The 26,855-nt window shown below is 36.7% G+C and overlaps 1 protein-coding gene across 1 annotated transcript in view; it reads right to left on the reverse strand.

The window, feature by feature from the left end:
- Positions 1-26,855, reverse strand: part of uxs1 (UDP-glucuronate decarboxylase 1) — a 52,374-nt gene that overhangs the window by 17,825 nt on the left and 7,694 nt on the right. Inside the window, exons 2-9 of the mRNA XM_079426620.1 lie at positions 18,745-18,772; positions 17,726-17,774; positions 14,590-14,633; positions 12,410-12,470; positions 11,724-11,904; positions 6,196-6,300; positions 3,523-3,582; positions 2,958-3,079 (exon numbers count right to left, since the gene is read on the reverse strand). Of these exons, the coding sequence (XP_079282746.1) occupies positions 2,958-3,079; positions 3,523-3,582; positions 6,196-6,300; positions 11,724-11,904; positions 12,410-12,470; positions 14,590-14,633; positions 17,726-17,774; positions 18,745-18,772 (650 nt within the window). The remainder of the gene's footprint in view (positions 1-2,957; positions 3,080-3,522; positions 3,583-6,195; positions 6,301-11,723; positions 11,905-12,409; positions 12,471-14,589; positions 14,634-17,725; positions 17,775-18,744; positions 18,773-26,855) is intronic.

Below are 26,855 nucleotides of genomic sequence, written 5' to 3' on the forward strand. Positions count from 1 at the left end.
AGTATTCAGATGCATGTTCACTTTCTGATGCAGTCCACGCGTTTGAGTCTGTCGTCAGGACAAAGAGAGTGAAAGAACCTTCGCTTTGATGCGTTTGGTTTAAACAGCTCGTTCACGTTTTTGTACAGATATCAGAAGTATCCCAGTGTAGGGAACAAGTGGACAGTTTATTTTTAATGGCATCCTGGATCATGTCAGAGGATTGATCGGATTATTTTGTTTTGTAAATGATGAACGGTGTAATGGAGAGTTCACAAAATAATATTTGTTGAAAGATGAAGCCGTACTAGATATGACTGCAGCTGCAATGAGCCGAAAAGAATGCATGACACACCTCTGTTTATCAATTTGCACTGGCTCCCAATAGCTGTTCGCATAAAATTCAAGGCATTAATGTTTGCCTACAAAACCACCACTGGCTCTGCACCCCTTTACCTAAATTCATTACTTCAGACTTATGTGCCTCTAGAAGCTTGCGTTCTGCAGGTGAACGTTGCTTCATTGTGTCGTCCCAAAGAGGCACAAAATCACTTTCACAGACTTTTACATTAACTGTTCCCTCCTGGTGGAATGACCTGCCCAACTCAATCTGAGCAGCTGTGTCCTTAGCCATCTTCAAGAATCGACTAAAAACACATCTCTTCCATCTTTATTTGACACTCTAACTCTAGCACTCTCTATTCTAATTCTATTCTGAAAAAAAAAACTGTGCCCCTTTTAGGCTTGCATTCTATCCATTTACTGCTTGTTTTCTTAAAAAAACAAAAACACTAGCTTTTTTTAGTCTTTTTGTATTCCATTTGATTTCTTTTTATTTATTATACCATCAACAAAAGCAAAAAAGGCCTCTAACACTAGCTTGCTCTATTCTTTTTGAATTATATCTGTTTTCTTTTTATTATATAATAAAAAAAACCTTGCTACGTGTACGGCGTTAAGCTAACTGAGACTTGTTATAGCACTTGCATATTCATTGCTCTTTTATTGAATTTGACTGCTTCCACTTTCCTCATTTGCAAGTCGCTTTGGATAAAATTGTCTGCTAAATGACTAAACGTAAATGAAATAAGTACCGCTCTCATACTACATGTCCTCCGAGCATTCACATAGAATCCAGATCAATATTTAAACAGATTTATTCATCCATCCATTTAAACAATGTATATCAAGAACTTTAATAAGTATGCGTTTGACATAGTAGAGGTTTTATCTGCAAATGTAACAACTTCAACCATAAAGGAGAAATAATGTGAGGTCAGAGAAGAACAGAGTCTGTCCAGAGTCGGAAAGCAAAGCAAAATTAGATAAATAGGAAAGTCAATTGCTATGGATGGAAGGAAGTGCATGAATGAAAGAGTAAATCTAGTTGAGAATAAATGAATGGAGGGGATTGATGAAACACTTCCACCAGCCAAATGATCACATCTCAGACACTGATGGTCTGATAAATATGAAAAGGATTATTTTATGAGCACCATTGTGTAGGAAAGCCAAAAAAAGAAATGACATAGAAAAAAAAAGCAAGAGGAGGGCATGGGACAGAAGAGAGAACGGTCCATTTCTATGTCCTGGATTTGTTGATTTTCATTACTAATCTAAAGTTGGACTAATGGAAATACAGCCTTTTATCATTACAACCTCATGCTTTCATCAAGCATGCATATACACCATTAGCATTATAGGGATAGTTCACCCCAAAATGAAAATGGACTTACTTTTTTCTGCGGAACACAAAACTGGATATTTTCGTCATTTTGGTGACCACTGACTCTCATTGTATGGAAAAACAAAACATTTATACGTTTATACTCCAATGTATCTTATTATGTGTTCTACAACCAAAAAGAAAGTCATACAGGTTTGACAAGAGGTTGACAAGTGGTAAACGGGAAAAAAACTTTCCGAACAAACATAAGAAAAGACTAATTTCTTTCTCTGAATGAACCTTTATCTTTCTCAATTGTCAGTGAATTTAATTTTAAAAGGACATGCCAGATGCCACATGCCACTGATGATATTCAAATCAAACTTGTGAGGGAGCATTTCTCATGTGGTGACACATAGAGAGACAACGTATGTATTGGAAGAACAATGAATATGATAATGACAATCTGAGAGTGACACCAACTGAAGAAATACAGATGAAATCAACTGCACCAAAGGATGGTGCCAATCAATTAAATCACAGTGTTGAACAAGAAGACACAGACAGGAAATTAACGTGTCTCAAAGAACCAGAGAGCCAGATGTCAGCCAAACACAGCCCAAAATTATCAACCTTTAGGTAACACCAAGGTGCTTAACAGGTGGCCTGATAGATTTTAATGTCATTACAACGAATTGTATTTAGCCACTAAGAGTGAGAATTAGGTACTGTGCTTTTAATTTTATTCATGCATCTAATGAAACATGGTTTTAATTGACGACGTAACACTATTAATCAAAAAAAGCGCATCAGTCAAAAGGCCATAGTATTTGGTACCTTAATGACAGAACAAAATATTCAAAATAACTATTTTCCTGATTATTTAACGACCTCTGAAAATCATCTTGCACTCTACCAAGGACTTTAATCTTAATCCATATAAAACTTAAAATTTACATATTCATAAAGCCACCACCCAAAGTATTTTATTTTTGCTACATGTGTGTGTGTGTGTGTGTTTAGAATACAGATTAGTATGAAAGAAATTGGTGAATCGTGATTTGTTCATGAAAATATTGGTATGCAGATTTCACAAACAAATTCGTGCACATGCATGCTTAGGGAATGAGACTCACTGTCTCCATCTAAAAATGCTGCTAATGGTTTGGCTCACCATTTCAGTTTCACATTTAGTTTCTCATCAAACTGTGCATTCAGCCATGCTGCTGTGAGGCTGCCAAGCTGCCTTGTTTTGTTTTCCATTTAATTTTTTTGCTTTTTTTTTTAATCCAGCTGCTAATTTCACTCTTACCTGTTTCATGTAGGCGTAACACATCGTCTCAGCAACACGTTTTCCTTCATCATAACAGGCCCGGGGGCCAATAGGGTTCACATGACCCCAGTATTCCTCATTCTGGGGGTGCACCTCTGGGTCTAGTCGAAGACACAAACACACAAACATGAAATACAATACACACACCCCTATGTTTCACATTTAACACGAACATTATACATTTTAAAACAAGTTCACACTTCCGAGTCTAACTCATGAAGTCTGAACTACCGAGGATGCAAGTCTGAAATTTGCGTACTTGCTATTGAGAAACGCGCGCAGACCTAACTTTACATCACCAGACTATTTGCCTAATCTTCTTTGTACTTTAGACCGTGATGGAAACACAGACAGCAACAGGTCTGGGGGATAAAAGTTCCTGGAACATATTTAATGGAGCACCAATAGGAGCACAGCAATTTATGTGTGTGTATATGAGAGATATAAATATCAATGCTACTTTGTCTATATGATAAATGTCTCATTATTCAGTGGCCTCTTTCCATCAGTGCAAGTCTTAAAATGGAGATATTTGTACACGTACCTCCATACACTTCTGAAGTGGAGGCAAGGAGCAGACGAGCTCCAACTCGCTTGGCCAATCCTGTGAACAGAGAGAGACATGAACAAATCAGTTGTTAAATTGTATCTAAACAGACAGAGTCTGACTCATCAATCAATATGCGACTCCCATTGGATGGGACAGAAATACCTAAACCAGATATCAATCAGAAAAAGCCACAAGGAGATATCAAGATCAGAATATCAGTCAAAGAAAAAATGTGTGCAACAATCCACCATTCACAATGTTTAATGTTTGCGCTTAAGTGCTAAATTCTCATTATTTTCATTAAATGTTTTGACTGAAATAATAAGTTGATAGCACGCTATTACAACAGGACATGCACAGGATGAGTGAGTGAGTGAGTAAAATGACATACGCCAAGTATGGTGACCCATACTCGGAATTCGTGCTCTGCATTTAACCCATCCATCGTGCACACATACAGCAGTGAACACACACACACACCGTGAACACACACCCGGAGCAGTGGGCAGCCATTTATGCTGCGGCGCCCCGGAGAGCAGTTGGGGGTTCAGTGCCTTGCTCCACCTCCGCCCTTGCGCTGTACATTCACTCCCCCCACCTACAATCCCTGCCGGACCGAGACTCGAACCCGCAACCTTTGGATTACAAGTCCGACTCTCTAACCATTAGGCCACGACTTCATTATATTATTAATTTTTTTACAATATTAATTCCCCCCCCCCTTAATTTATTTTCTGCTTTTAGACATTTATAAAAAAAAAAAAACTTTTATTTTTTTCACTAATTCTTTTTTAATGTATTTTTATTATTTATACATTTATTTTGAGATTTATTTATGCATTCATTTTTTTTTAGAATGATTTATTCCCACATGTATTTATTTTTAAATTTATTTATTTATTCATTTATTTTTACTTTTCCGTGTGTAACATGGAAATGAGGAAGGTGGTCCTTGTGTAGCTTTAGTGCATCATTGATAGCGATAGAGATGAGAGTTTTCAAAGAAAATAGCGGCAAGTAGTAATTCGTTGTCCAGTTTGCTATGGGATGTGGCAGATCAGCTGGAGAGTTGTAAGTTATTTTCACAGAACGTTATTCGCATTAGTGCTGAAATATTTAAAATATTTTCCAGAAATAAAAACAGGAAGCTGAAGCCTGGAACCATCGACATCAGACCCTAGGGTGATGACACCCAGTGGATGGTTGGTTTCTAGTCTAATAACTGGTTGTCATCACCCTAGGGTCTGAAGTTCCAGACTCGAGGTCGACGATGCTGTGGGAGATCACATAAGTAGCTTCAGCTTCCTGTTTTTATTTCTGGAAAATATTTTAAATATTTCGGCACTAATGCGAATAGTCTGAGTCTACCAAAGCCATAGTCTGAGTTACAGATTTTTGCCTGGTAAACAGTACTGTGAAGCCTTGTTAGATTGTCTGTCAGTTTAAATATGTTTCATAATTACTGTTTTAGCTCCAGTCTGGATTGATACTGTTTAAACACAAGCAGCCAAACAACATTGTTTTTACAAATGGTTAAGTCCAGATTTTTTGGATGGCCATCACAGCTATCCTCTGAAATCTCTGATGTGCAAGATTAGAGCTATGACACAAAATAAATCTTAAAACAGGTCATACTTCACGCTGAACTCATTTTTCTGTGTTTTCAGGGAGTCAAATTTATACTAAGCAACAAAGACACTGGTAGCATCTTTCTCTGATCTCTTCCTGGTTTTCCAGCCACAGCAAATGGACGTGGATAGTAGAGACAGTCTAATGACAGCAGCCAATGGAATTGCTAACAGCTGCAACTATGGAGTTTAGATTCTGTCTCTTATGGACAATGAATAATACCTGCTGGTATTGAACCCGAAACAGCTATGACATTCAACCAAATATACATATTTAATAATAAATCAGCTGGTTTAATTCAAGTTTTCTGAAGAGACACAACCACTTTATATATGATTAACACATTTTATGGAAGCTCAAATATGACCCTGGACCAGTGTCAATTTTTAGAAATTGAGATTTATACATCATCTGAAAGCTGAATAAGTTTGTTAGCATAGGACAATATTTGGGCGAGATACAACTATTTGAAAATCTGGAATCTGAGGGTGCGAAAAAAATCCAAATACTGAGAAAATTGCCTTTAAAGTTGTCCAAATGAAGTTCTTAGCAATGTATTACTAATCAAAAATTAAGTTTTAATATATTTACGGTAAGAAATGTACAAAATATCTTCATGAAACATGATCTTTACTTAATATTCTAATGATTTTTGGCATAAAAGAAAAATGGATCATTTTGACCAATAAAGTGTATTTTTGGCTATTGCTACAAATATACCCCAGCGACTTCAGACTGGTTTTGTGCTCCAGGGTCACAAATGTGCTTGCTTGACGCACAAGAACCAATGAGGCTTATTCACGTACATCAAGCAAGTACAGCTGAGCCATTGTTTACCATATTTGATGTGCTCTATGTATGTGCATTGATCAATGTTCATATGTGAATAGAGGCCTAAATTAAATCTGCTCCTCATTTAAAGTAATCATGTCTCTTTAGAAGATCCTAAACTTTCTAAAAGCATCAGTTTTAGTGGAACAGATTTTCAATGGAGGGACAGAAATCTCTGACAGACTTTAATTTTGTAGTGACACTTACCTAGCATGTTGAGAGTACCAATAGTATTAGTCTTCAGTGTCTTGATAGGGTTATACATGTAGTTGGGTGGCGATGCAGGCGAGGCCAAATGATATATCTGGTCAACTGGGGTACAAAAAAAAAAAAAAACAGAAAAGGAAAAGTGAGAGGGAAACTGTTTATTGAGCCATTTTCCAGTCAGAACCAATCCTCTTACTAAGAGGACAGATTGGACAGAAAAAAATCAAACACTTCCATTTATACCAATATAAACACCGTCCAACTGCACAATGATTACAGATACTGATTTAGGCCTGAAGCAAATCCAAAACAAAAGCCTAAATGGATGCTAACCATCTGCCCATTCATATGCCCAACCAAATGAGCAGTCTTGTTAATGCAAATGATTGTTTTGGGGGTATTACATCTAAAGACAGTTAATGCAAGAACTTAATCATTCCCTGAATCTATAATTGATCACCAAAGTTGTTCAAATGTTGTGCTCGTCAAAGAGAAACTTCTGAGCACTCAAAATGCAACTGGCATTCATCCACAGACCAATGCCAAGGATATATGAAGACTTATTGCAACTCAAACGGCATGAAAATGCATCATTATTTTGCACGGACACACATACATGGCAGAAAGGTCATGTTCTACAATATCTGCCATTCACATCACCATTATTCAAGGCTCTATCTATATTTAGTCTGATGTGCAGAAAGATGAATATTAGTAAAGGGAGGATGTGACTCAGACAGACAAAGCATAGGTGAGTCAATCTAACGGATGTAGAACAAACACAATAAACAGACGAGTTCTATATTACCCTGCCCAGCCTAGATGCAGTGATAGGCAGGGATCAGTTAAAGAGGGCGGAGGAAAGACATAAGTCAAAAGAGTTGCTGACTGAGGTTGAATAGGAATGAAAAATCAAAGTGTGGAGACATGCTGGTGCTATGCTTTAGCTGGCATGGAGGAGCAGAGCAAGAATTATTTAAGGTCCACCCCAAGAGTCTTCAAACTTTTTCAGGCCAAGGACTCATTGGTAGATATAGAGAGATGAAGCAGAAGCCCTGTTACATACTGTATGACATTGAGTGCTGCCATTTTTGCCTGCCCTTTCATAATGTGTGTATGTGTGTTTTATTGTTTTTGCCTACTTTAATAATATGCTTTAAAGCATAGCTTGCATGCTTAATAAATCTTAAACGGAGTCATTTTCTTGTATATTAAAATAAATGAGACAATGAAAATTCGAACGAGCTTTAAATCTCTTTTGCTTTGCTGAAATTAACTTAAATTTGTATAAAAATGTGTTAAAAAAAAAAAAAAAAAATAGTAGTTTCTTAGATTCTAAAGAATTTTGTAAGAATGTTCAGTTCTTATGAAAAAAATTTGGAAACTTAACTATCTTACTGCATGACATTTCTTTTTGACAACTTGCTTATCGAAAACCCATCCAATAAGTTAATTTAACCGCTTACATTTGGGGATTTAAGACAAGTCTGTCATAACTTAAAGAGGTTATTTATAATGAACAATTTGTAAGAACATTCTTACAAAAAATTCATATAACAATTTCATTCTTAAAGGCCATTGCACACGGAGTCCAATTTTTTTTTCGTATTCCCCATCCTTTCCTATCAAAATGCATGCTACGCATGCGAAAACGCAGAAAATCGAACCTGAAACGGACAAAAGTTTCGGAGGCAGTGTGCAAACGTGATTTGACAACGTGAGGTCGTATTTATTTTTTAACGTGCAAAAATTTCAGATGAAAATTTCGGACTGTAAAGAGACCTTAAAGTCCGTGTAAAGAGAATTCTGAGAATTGTTTCTAAACACATTACAAAGACTCTGAACTATGAAGTACTGAATTGTGGAGTTAAACAGTTTTTCACCAATTCTGTGTTCAGGATTTTTTGGGTGGGGCTAAAACGGTGGCTCGATGACGCAATGGAGCCACCAAGCGTGGCCCCGCCCCTAACACTATAATAACTGTTGAGAGGTCAAGTTCTTAGTTTGTCTTTTTGAATGTCTGTGATGTTAGATATACAGATTCTAGGCAGGGACGGTTCTAGGGTGAATGGATACCTGGTTCTTAGCCCAGAGACATCAATATGTGGCAGAATACATACAATTTAAAAACATGGAGCGTTCAAAATTCGCATCTAGAAACGCAAGCTTTACCGCTTTCTCTTCTTTCAAAGCGCAACGGAACTTGCGCTCTCGTGGTTTTTGCCTTTGCTAAGCAACCATGAGCCACGCTCGCCTTGACCGTGTATCTATGGCCTTGACGACGAGGTTTTCAACTCACTGCAGCGCTTGCTGCGCGTCTACAATTAAATAACGAACTTGCACGCTCAAACATGTATGGCTGTATAAATCCAATTAAGCTACTAGAGGTAGTATTCAGTAGCATCCATTCAGATTGTAGCGTATTTGACAGTTGAGAGAGACTGCCGCTTTCCCGTGAGTGGGCGTGGTTTCAGCGCCGACAGCGAACACGCCCCCAACGTTTGAGAGCAGAGAGTCCTGCTTATTTTTCAAAGATTTTGATAACTTATTTTAGTTACTTGGTGGGGTTTTTTATCATTCAAATTTGGCTGGGTGGTTAATAACACATTTTTCTGTTGTGTGACAAACTCAGAACACATTTTAATATGACTTTACACGGACTTTAAGGCAGGAACATAAAAGCATAGCAGTTAAGAACAACAAAATTTAATTAAAAATGAATTCTGGCCCAATGGTCTACCCAAACAGCCTTAGTTGAGTATAGGGTTGTGTATGCGTTGTGTTACTCTCATGAACGTGATACATGATACACAGGCATACTATCTGAAGCTAAGACTATATATAAAGTGCATATAAAATCTGTCTGAAAAATAAAGAATATAAAAGAACAAAATATAAACATGTTCAATTTCTTAGTTTAAATGTCAATCGTGACAGTTTTCAATTTGTGTAAAAAGGCAACACAGTAACAAAAACTACACTAGATGTTTAGTTTGCCATGTTACCACTGTTATCATAAGAATAACATTTTCCTGTGTTAACTTTCTGGTTATATGTGATGCCACAGACTACAACCCAAAATAAAAATATTTGTCAGAAAACAAAAGTGCTTTAGCCTACACCACCAAAAGAGTATTTTTCCAGTTTAGAGGTCATGTGTGTACTGGGCCCGCTGGGCCAGCTTATGAAATTGTATCACTGCCAGAGAAGTTCAGAAAAGTTGTAAGATTAATGGTTTGAGCATGTACAAGGTTAAAACGCTGTGATGTCAGAAGTCTGCAGTCAAAATGTTCAAAAACTATTAATAACTGTTTTGTTTTGGCAAATTGGTATCTCTTTTGTATGTTTTTATACCATCTGTTTATGCCCCACTGATGGTTAGGTTCAAGGTTGGGTTTCAGAGTGGAGCTTCATCTGTAGTTTTTTTTTTTTTTTCCTAAAAACCGTACAATTTCCTAAAAATCACACTGTAAGAAAAAAAGTTACTATTAATCATGAGATTGTGTTGGCCAAGTTACTCCATGCCATTTTGTTTTACGCCTGTACTGTGGAAGTTGAAAATGATGATTATCGACTGTAATGAAGACTTTATTAAGGTAAAGTTTAAGAAATTTTCAAGCCTTTTTTTAAAAACCAAGTAAAGAATTCAAGGAATGGATGGAAGGTGTAAATGTCTCTAAATGGAAATGTCTGTGGGCCCACAATGAGCTGTATTAGTAACACTTCCATTACTTTTTAATTATATTTACAAAAAATAGACAGACAGACAGACAGACAGACAGACAGACAGACAGACAGACACACAGACAGACAGACACACAGACACACAGACAGACACACAGACAGACAGACAGACACACAGACAGACAGACACACAGACAGACACACAGACAGACAGACACACAGACAGACAGACAGACAGACACACAGACAGACACACAGACAGACAGACACACAGACAGACAGACACACAGACACACAGACAGACAGACAGACAGACACACAGACAGACACACAGACAGACAGACAGACAGACAGGACAGACAGACAGACAGACAGACAGACACACAGACAGACAGACAGACACACAGACACAGACAGACACACAGACAGACAGACAGACAAGACACACAGACAGACAGACAGACAGACAGACAGACACACAGACAGACAGACAGACAGACAGACACACAGACAGACAGACACACAGACAGACAGACACACAGACAGACAGACACACAGACAGACAGACACACAGACAGACAGACAGACACACAGACAGATATTGACAAAATTTTATCAATTGATAAAATTGTATCAATTGATAAAATGTGACTGATTAAAATAAGAACAAATATCTGTCAATGCGGTCAGAAAAATGAACAAAAATCAAAGGGAAGAGTCAAAGTGACTCAATTTTAATTTATCAGAAAACAAGACTTTATATCTTCATTTTGCATCTTAAATAAATATCTTTAAGGATGTTAAGATATGTGTAGTGGAAAACAAGACAAAAATAATGAGGAAACTGGTACATTTTTGCTCATTTGTGATACGAAAAAAAGAAAGTCTTTGTGAAACATTCTGACATTTGACCAATTTAACAGGTTTCTTGTGTGAATGTGGCTAATGTCACAGTGTATCAACCTGTACTCATCAGGGGTTGATGCCAGCTGCTGAGATTTTCCATTACAAGCGATAGCTGACATTGTTTTTAACTAGATGCCCTCTCACTTCTCCTGTTTTGATTAGCAGGAGTGGTGGGAGGTGTGATGCCTGACAAAGAGGGGCAAAAAGCCTCACACCTGGGCCAAAATAATGACCTGAAACTCCTCTAAGCACTTTATCACTTCATTCAACCACTCACTGTTGGGTCTTAGACACTGAATGTCCTCAAACCAGATTATATTTACAAAAGCCACCTTCCTTCAGTGCTGGATGTTTCTGTCCATCCCCACCTCTTGAACTATCAAAACGTTAAGTTTTTCTAACTATGTTTTTTTATTATTAATATTTTAAAGGAATAGTTCACCTAAAAATGAAAATGCTGTTATTAATTACTCACCCTCACATCGTTCCAAACCTGTAAAACCTTTGTTCATTTTCAGAACACAAATTAAGATTTTTTAATGAAATCCGAGAGCTTTCTGACCCTACATAGACAGCAACACAACTATGTTCAAGGCCCAGAAAGGGAGTAAGGATATCATTAAAATAGTCCATGTGACATCAGTGGTTCAACCTTAATTTTATGAAGCTACACGAATAATTTGAGTGCAAAGTACGACTTTACTCAACAATTCAGAAAGCTCTCAGATTGCATCAAAAATATCTTCATTTGTGTTCCGAAGATTTTGGGTGAACTATCTCTTAAACTCACTATGTTTCTACTTTGTATCCTTGTGGCATTTTGTGCAGATAAAGGAGGTATAAATTGTGTGGCTAGTTTTGGATATCAGACAAAACAGATACCTTGTGTTTTGTGGCGAGATACCTCGTTAAGCGATGAAACACGTGAATGTGCCCACCTTCAATATAGAGAGGCTCCACCACATCATGGTTGATCAGCTCAAAGTTCTCATGGCCGATCCAGTGCTCTACATTGCGCTTGCGGCCAGTGAAGAAATTATCCACCACTGTCACTTCATGACCATCCATCATCAGCTTATCAGTGAGGTGCGAGCCCACAAATCCTGCCCCACCGGTGATCTACCAGAGGAACGACTGTATATCAGTCACATGCCAAGATTATTGAAGTACATAGAGTCATAAATTACTTAAGTTTGAGAAACATTTTAATAAAGCTGCAGTCACATGAGATTGAATAACAGCATGTGGTGAGTAATCAGAAGAATGCTTCTACGTACTTCCAGTCTCAATCATTTGGGTGTCATTCCCCCTTAATCATCAACACAGCCTACTGAAAAACGCCCTCTGAAATAACTATAGTTACTTCACTGTGACACATCTGTCAAATTGGTTATGCTTCAATCTGTCACTGTAACCTTATAAATGCAGATTTTATTTAATAACATTTCAGTTGAAGGAAGAAATCTAATCTGTCAAACAGTGGAAAAGAAACAATAATGAAATGTCAATAAACTATGATGACCAACATTAATTCAGCGAGGAGCGAGGGATGCTATGTATATCTGACAGATAGATGTACATGCATTACTGAAGCTATAGTTTTAGAAACTGAAAAGATCTTCACCAAAATCCTCTTTCGGTCCTTCTCGGATAAGAATTTCACAGGCGGGTACTTCTGGGTAAAACTGTCAAATGAAAGAACATTGTAATTAAGCACATATCAAGACTAATTTTCTTTTATATGTCTACTAGGGATGGTAAGATTCACTGATTCTCGTTGGCGCATTGATATAAAGGTTAGCGATATGATGCATTGATTTAAAAAAGTATGCATCGGATACAAGTTGGCATTTGTATCGCGATGCATCGATTCTAACATATTTGCATCAGTGAAAACTGATTTATTTACATATAATTATTAGTAGACGCGCTATACTTTTATTATTTAGAAAGCAAACGATCATTTAATTTGACTGATTTATGATTTGCTGTCTGTCTGAACCAAATAAATAAAAGCAAACTATCTGTACCATATTGAACTGCATAGCATCATATTTTTTCCCCGTTGCATCATATTGCATTAAATCACATTGAGTTGAATTGAACCAAAATCGGATCGCACTGCATATGCATCGAGATGTGTATCGCATTGGCCTCAGTCATGGAGACGCACATCCCTAATGCCCAAAGTGCACTATACAGAGACATAAGAATATTTGTCATTAGCATTGATTTATTTGCGCTTAAGAACTGGATTTTAAGCACATTACATTTTCCTTGCTTCTCTTTCAAAATATTTCAGCACAAATCCACTTGTCAGGCTCAAATATGTCAGTATCTGAGTGGAGAAATTTAATAACATTTCAAGAATCCAGGGGATGTTTCCGTGCTTGTAATTTTCTCATCCAATTATTCTTGAGTGTCTCATTTCCGAGATACTCAATACTGACAAATGGATTTGTAGATACAGATAACCCAGCTCTCCTACTCCCCTGACTTCACTGATAACTTCATCACTGATAATTTCAACTGTTGAACTGGTCCCAGAGGACACTTTTCTTTAGATAACCCTGATCGCATGGGTTCTGTATGCATTCCAGTAAAGCCTTGCAATAAGTTTTATAAGAACAAACACCAATTCGCCCATCAGAAAAATGTGTATCACGGGCATTCTGAAAAGCTGCATTTATAAAATAAGAATTTTTAATAGGATCAGTTTTCATTTACTATTTTCTGTAAACCTGATTTCATGTCTGTAGATGTTATTGCTGACTGCTATACTTGTATAAGGTCTTGCATGTAGAGCAGCATTATATTTATTAGTGCTATCGGTTATGTTCAAATAAGCGTCGCTTTGAACTTAACTGCAGAGTGCTCTCTATCCAAATGTTCACTCTTTAGTTCAAGTTATCAGGAATTGACATTTTTGTTGAGCGATGCCAGAATGAACAGCATGAAAAAATGAGGGATATAAAGTTGTCACTGCCTTACTGGAGAAAGAAAATCATAAATCCTTCCTCCCACACTTGTTTTACCACAGAAGCAGTAAAAATAGAATTTTAGGAGCACAGTCCATGCTGATAATGCTGCTTGTACCTTAAAAAGAGAAAAAAAAGTCTATCCAAGCTCTGTTTTTGTTATTTTAGATAAACCGATATAGCTTTAGTAGAAACCAGATGACTAGACACTTCAGCTTGTTTGATGAATCCTCTAACACGGGTAATTTACACTGAGCATCAAGTAATCCCCTTTAGGTCCTGGCTGAGATGCAGCAAAGTGAAGGAAAAGAGACCGTTACGATCTCCAAAGGCTTCACATCTCATCAAAAAAAAAAGAGGGACTGAGTAGAGATTGTGGAGCAATTTTGACCCCATTTTTTCCATGTCAGTCAAAGCTTGGTGCACATTATACTTCAATTCACCCGCTTCATTTCTTCACGCATGCAGTCCTGCTTATGCTTCTCCAAATCAGCACATGCCACTTAACGAGTGCTCGCAGTGCAATTTCAGGTTGAGAAATCCATGCTCAAAACATTTCCATCCTACTCAAGTGATTACTTGCTTGTATCAGAGCTTTTTTCCTTACTACTGCACGACATGTTTATCAAGTGTGGCCACAATCAAAAGCAGCAGGTATATAAAGTAAAAAATAAATAAATAAACCAAAACAGAAATGAACTAAATGTGTTTTGAAATTATTGTATTATATGAAATTATCTCTAAAAGGCCATGGCGCGATACGAAGCACAGCGAGACACGAAGCTTGCATAGTGTAGGTATTTTTGGGTGTCAAATAAAAACATACCTAAGCTCAAGTTCCCGTATCTTCTCCCTGAGAGGTGCCACTGCCTGTGAGAAACACAGTGAGATATGACAGTAAAGAACAAGACAGGATGGGCAAAGAGAAGATATATGAGACAGAGTAAGAAACAAAGAGAACAGGAAAAGAGGCAATCAGAGACAAATATAGAGTAATGGGGGCTACAGTTGGGCAAAAAAGTATTTAGTCAGCCACCAATTGTGCAAGTTCTCCCACTTAAAAAGATGAGAGAGGCCTGTAATTTTTCATCATAGGTACACTTCAACTATGAGAGACAGAATGGGGGGAAAGAATCCAGGAAATTGACTGACTGCATTTTTTGACTGCAAAAAAATAGCACCGTTTAAAACTTAATTTAGTGGCTTTTCTCAGCAAGGTCTGATACATGTAATTAACTATGATTAATTTAACCAATCAGCATAACATGTAATAAATGTAAATACTTTCTCTGATTTAAGCACATATCCATGAGTATTAATCAGGTTCATTAAGTATTCCTATTTTATTAACATGCTAAATGAGAGTCAAAATGACAAACATTTGCCTTAGAACAGCTGCAAGAGTTAAGATCTGGGACGAAGAACATCTCCAAACGGTAACACCTCTTTAAATGAAATATCAAACATCAGTCAGGAGAATAAATGTCAGCGTTTCTAAAAGCTATCACAGATGCTGACAAATAAGCCTTAGCAGGTGTTGACACACTTTGAACCTTAAGGTCAGGCAGATAGGGGAAACGTGTTTCCTAATGAGCTTTCGCAAGGTGATAAGCAGACATTTGGGATCTATAATGAGACGATAGAGATCACAGTTATAGCACTCACTTTTAATGTGAATGTACGTGTACAAATACCAGCATGAGTTAAATTAAAAGGGTTTCAAACGAGATGTGTATCAAATCAAAAGTATAAGCAGTCTACACTGTTTTCCAGTGGGTTGCTTTGAGGGTTCTGGGTGGTTTCTTACTGGCCCACGTTTGATATTCTGGTTTCTAGGTTCTGCTTCTTACCTAGACTTTAAACCAATTCAATATTTTCACCTGTTTTGCCATCCATCAGGTGGAAATGGTACATCCAAATGCTAAGAAATGTAACGGGTAACTTCACCTTCACAAGCCGCTTGATTTGATTTATCATTCATGCGTATGACACCGTAGTACAGGTTGAGTAAACACTCCACTTTATTTGGAAACAGGCTCATTTTACACATCCCCTAGAGTTAAACAGTTGAGTTGTACTGTTTTTGAATCCCTTCAGCCGATCTCCGGGTCTGGCGGTAGCACTTTTAGCTTAGCTTAACATAGATCATTGAATCGGATTAGACCATTAGCATCTCGCTCAAAAATGACCAAAGACTTTCCATAATTTTCCCCTATTTAAAGCATGACTCTTCTGTAGTTACATCGTGTACTAAGACCGACGGAAAATGAAAAGTTGTATGGCTAGGAACTATACTCTCATTCCGGCGCAATAATCAAGGAAATTTGCTGCCGTACCATGAGTGCAACAGGCGCAGTGATATTACGCAGCGCCTGAAAGTAGTCCCCAGCTATATCATAACTAGTTACACATCATTGCTAAAAGTGCTACCGCCAGACCCGGAGAATGGATTCAAAAACGGTAAAGCTCAACTGTTTAACTCTAGGGGAGGTGTAAAATGAGCAAATTTCCCCCAAAAAATGGAGTGTTCCTTTAAGTGTTGTATTTTAAAAAGTAACATGAAGAGTTGCATTTTATTAAGTGAATCAGCAAAATAAATATAATGTTGGATAGTACTTGATCTATCAGGTAACTGAAGAGGCAAATAAGTGGGCTTGGTTACATCAGTACAGAAACAGCTCATTAAGCTCACATAACCTTTTTGTGTGTACCAATTATTTATTTTTTGTAATCTGTAAAACTCTATGGTTGTCTTTGGTCATTTTAGACTGAACATTTGATTTATTTATTTATTACTCATTGGAATTGTGGACATGATTAGAAAAGGCCAAATGACTGCCATATGAACACTTCAAATCATAGGGCTATAAAAGCAGTTCGACGTCCTTCCATGCAGTGTATTTAACAAACACTGTAATAAATGAAAACAATAATTACTTTATATAGAAAATGGCATATAATTTAGAGGTGAATACTGTCTAGTACCATAATATTTCAACCAAAATATATAATTCCAAAGAAAAATACTGAAGAAACAAAATACAGTATATTAATTTCATTGTTTATCAAGTTAAACTCTTTGACTTTGTGCTGAGGATCACAAATATGACTCCTAAATGAGGAATCCCTGAGTATTAATGCTTCAGGTGTGAAATCAAGCACCCGGCTTTACATCACACACAAAATGACTTTTTTTGTGTGTATGCATGTATAACTTTTGTTCATACAAAACATCTTAATGCTAGAATACACAACATGACATTTGCTCAGTTTTTGCCCAATTTGCAGTCAATGCTAGCTGCCGAAAGTCAGAGCCAGCCAGCAGATTTTGGCCAAGATATCAAATGTATTTACGATTTTGAGCCGATTTCAGAACACACATTGGTTTCATTTGTTTCTGTGTGAAATTGTTTTGTTGCAAATGACTTGAAAGTCTGGTAGTGATGCTCAGTTTGGATGCCCAGTACAACATTGGCAAGTGTTTGAAAATCTGTTCAAATTTGAAATGTTGTATAGTGTATTCCAGCCTTTACCGGTTACCCTTAGCAAAACAGCAATGCCAAAACGGACCAAAATTACTAGAATTAACACTTTTCAAACAAAAACAGCTTTGCATGCATTCAGAAAAGCATCACACATAGAGAAAAAGTATTTGGGGTTTCCAAGCAGAACATAACACAGATCAGCACTGCTTGTTACTTGCCCCCTGACTAGGAAAGTTAATTGCTATCAAAGGCACGAGTAATTAAAATCTTAATTATATAGCGCTCTTGGGTAGCGGCACAATGTTTCCTGAGAGTTTGAAGTGTGGATATCAGCTGTTAGGTACATATGGTTTCCAGTGAAAATGAGGCAGGTGCTGACACTAATAAAAATGTGAAAAGTGTGAACTAAAAATAAGTTAAAATTAGGCAAGTAAAAAACAACTTGACAGTGAATGTGAACAGCTTGTGCTAACTTACCTCATCTATCTGCTGCTCAATCTTCATTTCTCCATGTTCCTGTATAGACCTGTGGGAAACAACAACAGACTGCTTTATCACAGATACATAAGTACACAAGGATTCACAATTGCACAGCAGATTACTGAAGCACACAATACACTTCCTCAGCTCAGTGGACACGGTGAAGATGCTCAGAGTCAACAGCACCGCATGACAGCAGATGATCTATACCAAAGCTTGTTTCCACAGCCAGCAGTTTCTGATTAATGCACAGTGCAGCAGTCAGTCACGCAGGGATGAGCTACATGGGTTTCGGTCAGAATCAATGAACTCACTAGAACATTTCAAACACCATCTCCCACAGTATAAACACCAAAAGTTTGAATGTCATTAATCTGAGTAAAATAGGATATTCAAAAATAAAGAAATATAGTGGGAATTGATTTTTTTTTAATCTGGAAATGATTTTATTGTGAAAAGTGGGCATCGCATTAAATATCATGAATTTGATTCCACAGGATAATATTTTAACTTAATTCCATTTTTATTTCATTTTGACTGTTTGGACATTTTACCATATTTAAACCTATTCTGCCGACCTCCACCAACTTTCCAGCACAATATACCAGTGTTGATGATAACTGTGATGAAATTTTGTCATAATGTTAATACTACACATCTGGTAATATTGCAAATAATGCACTCAATCAGTCTGGTTGACATTCTAGCATAGTAGGCGGCGGTATTGCACTGTCATCAAACAAAAGGACTCATATTTTGCGTGTGATACATCGGCCAAAAAAACTGAAAACACAAATTTTAAAACACAAAAGCCCTAAGAGCAACATGATAAAAAAGGTGGCATCTAATGATGGCAGCTTTGAACAGCCCATCTGAGCAGAATGACTGTAAATCTGACATCTACCAATTTCCTCCATTTACAGGAAAGCTGATATATTTATTTATTTTTTGCAGTAGGCTGAGCTGGCAAACTGTCTGAAACATCTTCTAGTGCTACAAAAAGAAATTATAATTACCTCATATTTGCGTAGGTTCCCCAGACAGCTAAAAGAAGAAAGAAGTCATCAGTACCAAACCAAATATCACACAATAAATGCAAGTTGATTCTTAATACACAATTTTACAACATTACAACATCATTAATTAAAAAAAACAAAAAAAAAACAAAGCTGTTAGATTGTTAAGCAGATGTTAAGTCTGTTCAGTTAAAATGGAAGATATATGTTATCGGTCCAAATACCCTTCATGTCCAATATAAAATAAAGGAGAAAGAAAATGTTTATGAAATTATTATTTTTTATTATTTTGAAAAATGCTATAAGAAAGTGTGCATCTTAAGATGTAGTGTGCAGGGGGAGAGAGGAGACAAAAGCACAACAGCTTCAGCCATTCAGTTTTATTTCACTTTCACCGAGTTAAAAGCATAAACGTTTCCCACAAATACAGGGTGGAGTTTGACACTGCACGCATCCAAATGAATATTAAATATGGATTATAAGCTCACACAAATACACATATATCCTGTGATAGCTAAAATTTAAATGCACAAATATATGCACAGCTGTTTGCATTTGTAACCCTGCACTGAAAATATATATATTTTTGTGTTTTTTTGCGATGTTTATATAAGCTGTTTGATCCTATATCAATGAGCTCTAAAGATGCCATGCAGGAACTACAAAGTGAAAAACAAACACTCGTGATCCATGATCCATGAGCTAATGATCTCACCGTTTGAAGTGTCTAAACTGGTGTGAATAAAGAAAAGCATCTTATACAGTAGAGTATAGTAGTACAGTATAGTAGTCTTATACTAAAACTGGTTGGATTCTGGGCTGTGATTTTGCTGATACTACAGCACTAAACTGAATGAAATCCAGACTGCTTTTATCTCAAAGGCAACATGACCAAACTCATTCTCAAAAGTGAAAGAATAAAAGTTGAATATTTATTAAAAAATAATTAACATGATAAAATAATAATCTCTGACACGCACTCTCTATCAAGTATGTCTTCAATCAACTGATTTTATGATCAAAGCCCACATATGTAGAAAAGATGAATCTGTCTTGGGAGTGTGAGGTTGAACCTTCATATATAAATCATTATTATGAACATTAATAATGTAAACGGGCACCATTTACTTTTTAATAAAGATGTTGTGAAATATAATTTCTCTCTATAACAGGGGTCACCAAACTTGGTCCTGGAGTGCCAGTGTCCTGCAGAGTTTAGCTCTTCCAATCCTAATCAAACACACCTGAACTAGGTAAGTACAAGCTAGTAATTTTCTCTCCACCTTCTAGCTTGTACTTATTTGAACAATGACTGAGACTTGGTGTTACGAGCACTTCCTCTGTCTGACTGCCTCTTCAAGATGAATCGCTTTTTGTATTCCCCAATTGTAAGTCGCTTTGGATAAAAGCGTCTGCCAAATGACTAAATGTAAATGTAAATGTAATTAAGGTCTTGCTAGGTATATTTGAAACTTGGGCTGTGTTCAAAATGCCATACTATCATACTACTCTTACTATTTCTGCAGCATTCAGTATGTATGCAGTATGTATGTATAATTTTCTGTATGCATGAAATACCCGGATGACCTACTATATTTGCCAGAATCTGCTAAATATAACTCAAGTACACTGAAATCAGTACAGAAGCTGTGTTCCAAATGGCATACTATCATACAACTGTGAATAGTATGTGAATTTTCTGTATGCATGCAATGCCCGGATTACATGCTACATTGGCAGAAATTTGATGTATGCATCTGAAGACACTGGTTGGGTTACTGTTTCCCAGAACGCAACGCGCTCCACGTGACAAACGCGTGAGTGAACTGGAGGCGGGGAATAGTAATTATAAATGTTACACTTGTGTATGTGTGTCTATACATATACATGTAAACTACAAACTATCGCTACGCATCTAAAAACAATACAATTTGTAGGACATAAATTGTACTTTAATCTCTACGGCACTTTTCCGATCAAGTCAAATGACGTCACCTTTATCTCTATAGCGCTTTATACATTGTTTCAAAGATATTACATAATAATATTAATACTGCAGTAATATAATCTATAAATAAACTTAATTTCAATTAAGCAAACAGAATTAAATTCCACTGTCAAGCAGCTCTAAAAAGAAATGGAGTGTATTTACTCTAAAGACAAATAGACCAATTTGTTAGCAGAGGCTATTTACATGAACTCCGCCCACCGATGCCTGATGCGATGAACAGCACTGCAAAAGATACGTGTATTTGTGTAGAATCAGTGGCGCAGCGAGTAAAAGACGTGAGGTGTGTGCTGTTGATGCGAGCGATTCGACTTCGATCCTGCCTTTTGTCAAACTCGTGCAACTCCTTTTCCCCCATCACATACCAGAAAGGCATTTATTTTCAATAAAAAATTAAGTAAATATTTGAAAAGTGGAGATTAAACGCCTGATTAATAATACAGTGTGCTTAGCTGTAGGTAGGTTTTTGTTGCAATAAAGTGGCATAAAATTTATGTTATTGTTTTATAATGTACTACAGTACTGAAGTATAAATATCTGCCGCCTAACTACTATTTACCCGCCTGTTGCTGAAGAAAATGCTGCTATTTTAGTGTAAACAGAATTTATCATTATTTGCACTTAGTGTAACTAGAATATATCACTTTTTCCAATTAGTGTAACTGCCAAAAATATCATAGTTCATTTAAAGACAGCTCATTCAGTTCAGTCCAATAGCCTATGTAAAGTTCTTCAATTATGAAATGACGCAATATAGCATTGTTTACTAATATGAAGCCTTATTAACAAGCCTTTGTAAAAAGAATAGTTAGCACATTTGTTTGTAAGTTAACAACCTTGACAGCTGTGCTGAATTAATGTTTGTCATGTGACAATTAAGCATACTACTCTGAAACATTTGTTGCTTATTGTATAAGGTTTCACACACTATTCTTTAAAAAAAATGCACTGTGTACTGGGCAGTAAGCAAGCATGCCATTTCGAACACAGCCTTCCAGGCAGGTGTGTTGAGGCAAGTTGGAGCTAAACTCTGCAGGACACCGACCCTCCAGGAACGAATCTGGTCACCCCTGCTCTATAACATGCACAATAGGTCGCAGAGTTACTTTTTTTGTTTATAGCCTATTATCAACTATGTATGTACTGTGTAGTTATGCAACCAATAACCCCCCCCCCCCCATCTTTTGGTTCCTTCCTCGATCCATGACATGCTCTACATATCACAAAGACAAACAACTCAGACCTGCCAATAAACATCAAACATGTGAATGGGTACTGAGCCGAGCATGTGAAAATCACCACCATAAATAATAAACCATCCTGTCCAAACATTCACTGAGTATCACCAAGAGCTTATAGAAATATTGAAATGTTTGAAATGACTGGGTGAACAAAAAAGAAAAATGTATAAAAAGAATCCAAAGCAAAAGGTGAGAGGAGAACTAGAGAGGTTATTATGCAAATCCCTCTGTTCCCAATCTGGCCTGTTCTTTCCCAGTAGCCTTGCTGCTGTCGCCACAAATTCCTGGGTGCCGCATGATTTACGGCATGGACGGCCAGCTTGGCGTGTGCCACCTTATGCCATGTCAATGCAAATGTGAGGAGATGCAATTTGATGTGGCCCATTTGAGGGCGGCAGAACCAGTTGCCCAAAGGAATAAAGTATTTTTTAGAGAAATGTCTCTGCTTTTTTTTTTTTTTTTTGACCAAATGTGTTACCAACATTCTACAAAATATCTTCTTTTTTCACGGGAAGAGTAATATAGGTTTGGAACGACATGATCACAGGATAGCTGGCCAATCAGGGCACACCTCGCTTCTCAGAACGATGAGCTTTGTAAAAATCGACATGTTTCAGAAAGGCAGAGCATAGAGGAGCAACAATAATGTACATTATGTGGAAAATAATGTGTTTTTTTAACCTCGAACCGCGTAGACACATTGCATTACACCAAATAATGTTCTTTATAGCAACATCATATGACCCCTTTAACTGAGCTATCCCTTTAGGCTTCGACCAAGACACACATACAACACTATGTTGATTTCAACATTTCGAAATGCAATTTAGTCTGATAAATCAATTCTTGTTTGATCTGAGCAAAGCACAGAAGAACTGGCAATTTTAAAAATAAAACTTCTGGAAAAGCTCAAGTGAACAGGAAAGCAAGTAATACAGACTTCAAAACATGCCCAGTTACATCTGGTCAAGTTCTCACAGTGGCAGTGGCTAAATTATTTTTAGGACTGCCTGTCGTGAAAATTGTGTTTTGGGGCAGGTGGGAGGCAATGGTAGACTGGCTTGTCAAGGTCACTCTCTTGGTGAACAACTCTGTTGAGTCCTGGGGCCTCTTTAGGGATCCAAAAGAACTGGAGCAGTCATTTCTCAAAGTAGCATTCCCTATGACCCAAATTCATCTGTCTGAATTTCTCATCCTGGTTTTAGGGTCTCCATTAAGTTAAAACTCAAGACTGTGCAATATGTGTAGGTGGTTGCAGTTGTATCTCTAGAGTCTTGGCTGAGTATTAACCAAAGTTCATATAAATAAAGTATTATGCAAGGACACATTGTGCACCTTTGAATAAGGCTTGCTAAGAAACCAGTATTATAAAATGTACAGCACAGTTTCCAAGCAATGTGTACAATACAGAAGTTTTGCAAGAATATATTAAAAATACATGGTGAGTGTGAAGTGAATGACACACTGCACAATCAGAAGGTTACAAAATCAACCAATCACTCTTACACACATATCAATCAACCAATTTCTACCAAGAAATTTCTGAAGGAGGTCGCCCACGCAGTGTATTTCATCATGGTGAAATGATGTGGGGGTTTCACTAAACCTGGAAGAGAAGCCTTATGCTCTTTGGCTGCCACCTAAATACACTATAGCGTAGTGTTGTTTGGTCTTGTGAAGAACGAGAATTAGACAATGAAACGCACTATTTGTTTTATCAGTGGAAACAACAGGAGAATCATTACCTGAGAAGAAGCAGAAAAGATCTGAAGCCAGAAGACAGAAAGACCAAACAAAACGAATCAAAAAGAAGAACGTAAACATCGGTAATGGTATCAGTAAGATAGAAAGATCTGATGACTCGGTTGCTTCTTTTGTTGTTGGGGAATTAATTAAGGGAATTAATTAGTGTGTAGATCAATAATCAAGGAACTTTGCTGCCGTACCATGAGTGCAGCAGGTGAAATATAAGTTTGTTTACATAATATATTATGTATATCTGTTGTGTGTGTGTGTGTGTGTATGTATGTATGTATGTATGTATGTATGTATGTATGTATGTATGTATATATATATATATATATATATACACACATACATACAAACATACATACACACATATACATACATATATACACACATATATATATATACACATACACATACACACACACACATGCATGTATATATATTTAGGAAAAATATGTTACGTTTATATATTAAATATATTTATATATAATATAAATTGTATAAATATATAAATGTAAATACATGTAAATATTTTCAAAACATGTATGTGTGTGTCTTTATATACACATAATAAATATACACCGTATACACACACATATATTATGTAAACAAAATCTTTTTTTTGGATGATTAATCATTTGACAGCACTAGTAATGAGAAAAATATGATGGGTCCATGTGCCGCTTGAACTGAGGCACTAAAACAATCGCTAATGCTGCATTAAAGAGCGCCAACATTATGGTATTTATTGTATGAATTTCGTTATGACTTCGGCAGAATTTTAAAGCTGATACTTTATTAAAAGGCAACAAAGCACAAAGCTTATTGCGATTACTGGACAGAAAGTGTGTTACAAATAATATGAAGTTCACGCATTAACAGAACACAGCACATAGACTAAAAATCTTGATAAGAAGAAGCCATAGTATTGATTATAAATGAGAATTGTTAAGGATAAGTTTTTGTGACGTTGGTTCAACTTTGCTTTTATTAACCGGAAGAACGAAATAGCTCCACCAAATAAAAAATAAAAAAACACTTTCCCCTTAATAATAGACATAATGAGTGCTATTATTATTTTCACTGATGTGCAACCTGTTCATATGTTAAAATCTCAAAAAATGTTTTAAGGTTTCATGAAACTTTAATGTGCACACAGCTGACAGCTTTACCTGTTGTAGTTTGTTCAAGTTGTGCACGAAATAGACTGCTCTTCTGCACCTGTACTTCAAATTTCTCTGTGATTTTCAATTTATCTCATGCTGCACAACTGGAAATGCTTTTAGCCGGTGTGCCATCAGCGCTGATGTTTGGCAGAGATGAGGACTGTTATCTTTGATGTGCATCGTCTCATTTTATTACGTCAACATAACAAATTAGGTGATCGCAAAACAATCAGGAAAAAAGGCATTACATGCAAATTTCTAAATCATAACATGTAGACAGACCTCAGCAAAGACTTCACTCACAAATTCATATTTTTGGTCACAAATGTGACCATTTTAGTCGCAGTCTGGAGCCCTGTTGTTTGAATTTTATCAATTCTGATTCGGTTCAATTCCTAGTTTTGATTCCAAACATTGTATTATTATTATTATTAATAATAATAATAATAACGTGAGCAAAAATCAAAAGCCTATAGAACACTTAGGGCAACAAGACGAGCTTCTGCCTATAGCATTCATTAACTACTCAATGTCCCTTTTACTGTCATTAATTTTATAATAAAAATCACCCTAAGGAATATGAAAAAAGTGCCAGTTTGAGGTCAAGCTGAATGCAACTGTTGACCTTCAAAGATTTCCTTTACAGATTTATCTTCAATTTTGGGGGGATTTTAGTAGGGATGCCCCCTAATAGTCACCTAATCGTTAGTCGAACAAAATTTTATTAATCGCAGAAAGGAAAAAAAAATCCACAGGCGAGGTCGCACAGTTCGTGATGGACAGATCGTTAACAGCTACCTATCATTCATCAACCTCAAATATGGCTTATCATCTAAAATATGTAAGTATTAGCAACTTTACATGGCTGCTCAATCTAATGTTATCTTAGATCTAGAGAAATGAGTGCTATTGTGCGGAGTGTGGAGCTGAACAATAGCGCGCCCGCTGCCGGACAGATGGAGGCGCCACAGCGTTCCTTTGCTCTTAAAATACTCCCTCATTTTTGGTCATACAGATAAGAGTAATACATATTTCAAATCTGTAAAGACACAATATAAACAAATTGCGCTTCTGTAAAATAATGAAAGCAAACAGTATGCGCTTTCTACCATCTTGGTCTGTGAAGTTGAGCGTGAAACTCCATGTATATCTTTGCCTTACAGATATTAAAAATATATCTATAGAGAGTGAAATGTCTTTTGCACCCATTCAAATGGAAAACAAATATTCTCAGAATCTGTAATCTGCATAGGCTACATGTACATCCGCTATTGCGGAGATCACGACTTCATCTCTGAAGCTGAAAACAAAGAAAGCACTAGTTTATCACATTATTAAAATGTTAATGCAGTCTCCTTACTGCTTTCACTGACATATTCATAATCATTACTTTTGCCGGTGCGCTGTGGCAAGCTTTATGCGTGTGCTTGAGCCCTTATTAGACTATGTATGTTGTGATTTTTAGGGGTGTAACGATCCATCGATATGGATCAATACATCAATCAAATGTCTACCAATACGGTCTATGTGAGGAATTTTCTGCATGCAGTGCCCCACATAAACACATCTGAAGCACACACACACAGACAGCGTGCATCAGTTCTCTTCCGCTTTTCTGCGCTTCGCTTGGATGAACAAATACAGACATAATTGCATCAAAATGTGCACAGCGAATATACTAAGCCTATTATATACATTTATAAAAAATACCTATGAGTTTTTACGTATTTACATTCATTGCACAAGCAATATACTTCTGTTAATCAGCACGTGTGCGAGGCCGCAAGCACAAATGTGCTATTAGTTTTATACAACAGCGCATAGCAACGCAGTGTTTCATTCTGTGAATTCATTCGTTTTTGAACAAATCGAGTGAGCCAGTGATTCAACGGTCCGTTCAGATGGTCTCACTTGTTTAGTTTCTATTAAATTAGCTGTTTTGAACGA

This window comes from Barbus barbus (assembly GCF_936440315.1).
Source record: "Barbus barbus genome assembly, chromosome: 10".
NCBI classification, from domain to species: domain Eukaryota; kingdom Metazoa; phylum Chordata; class Actinopteri; order Cypriniformes; family Cyprinidae; genus Barbus; species Barbus barbus.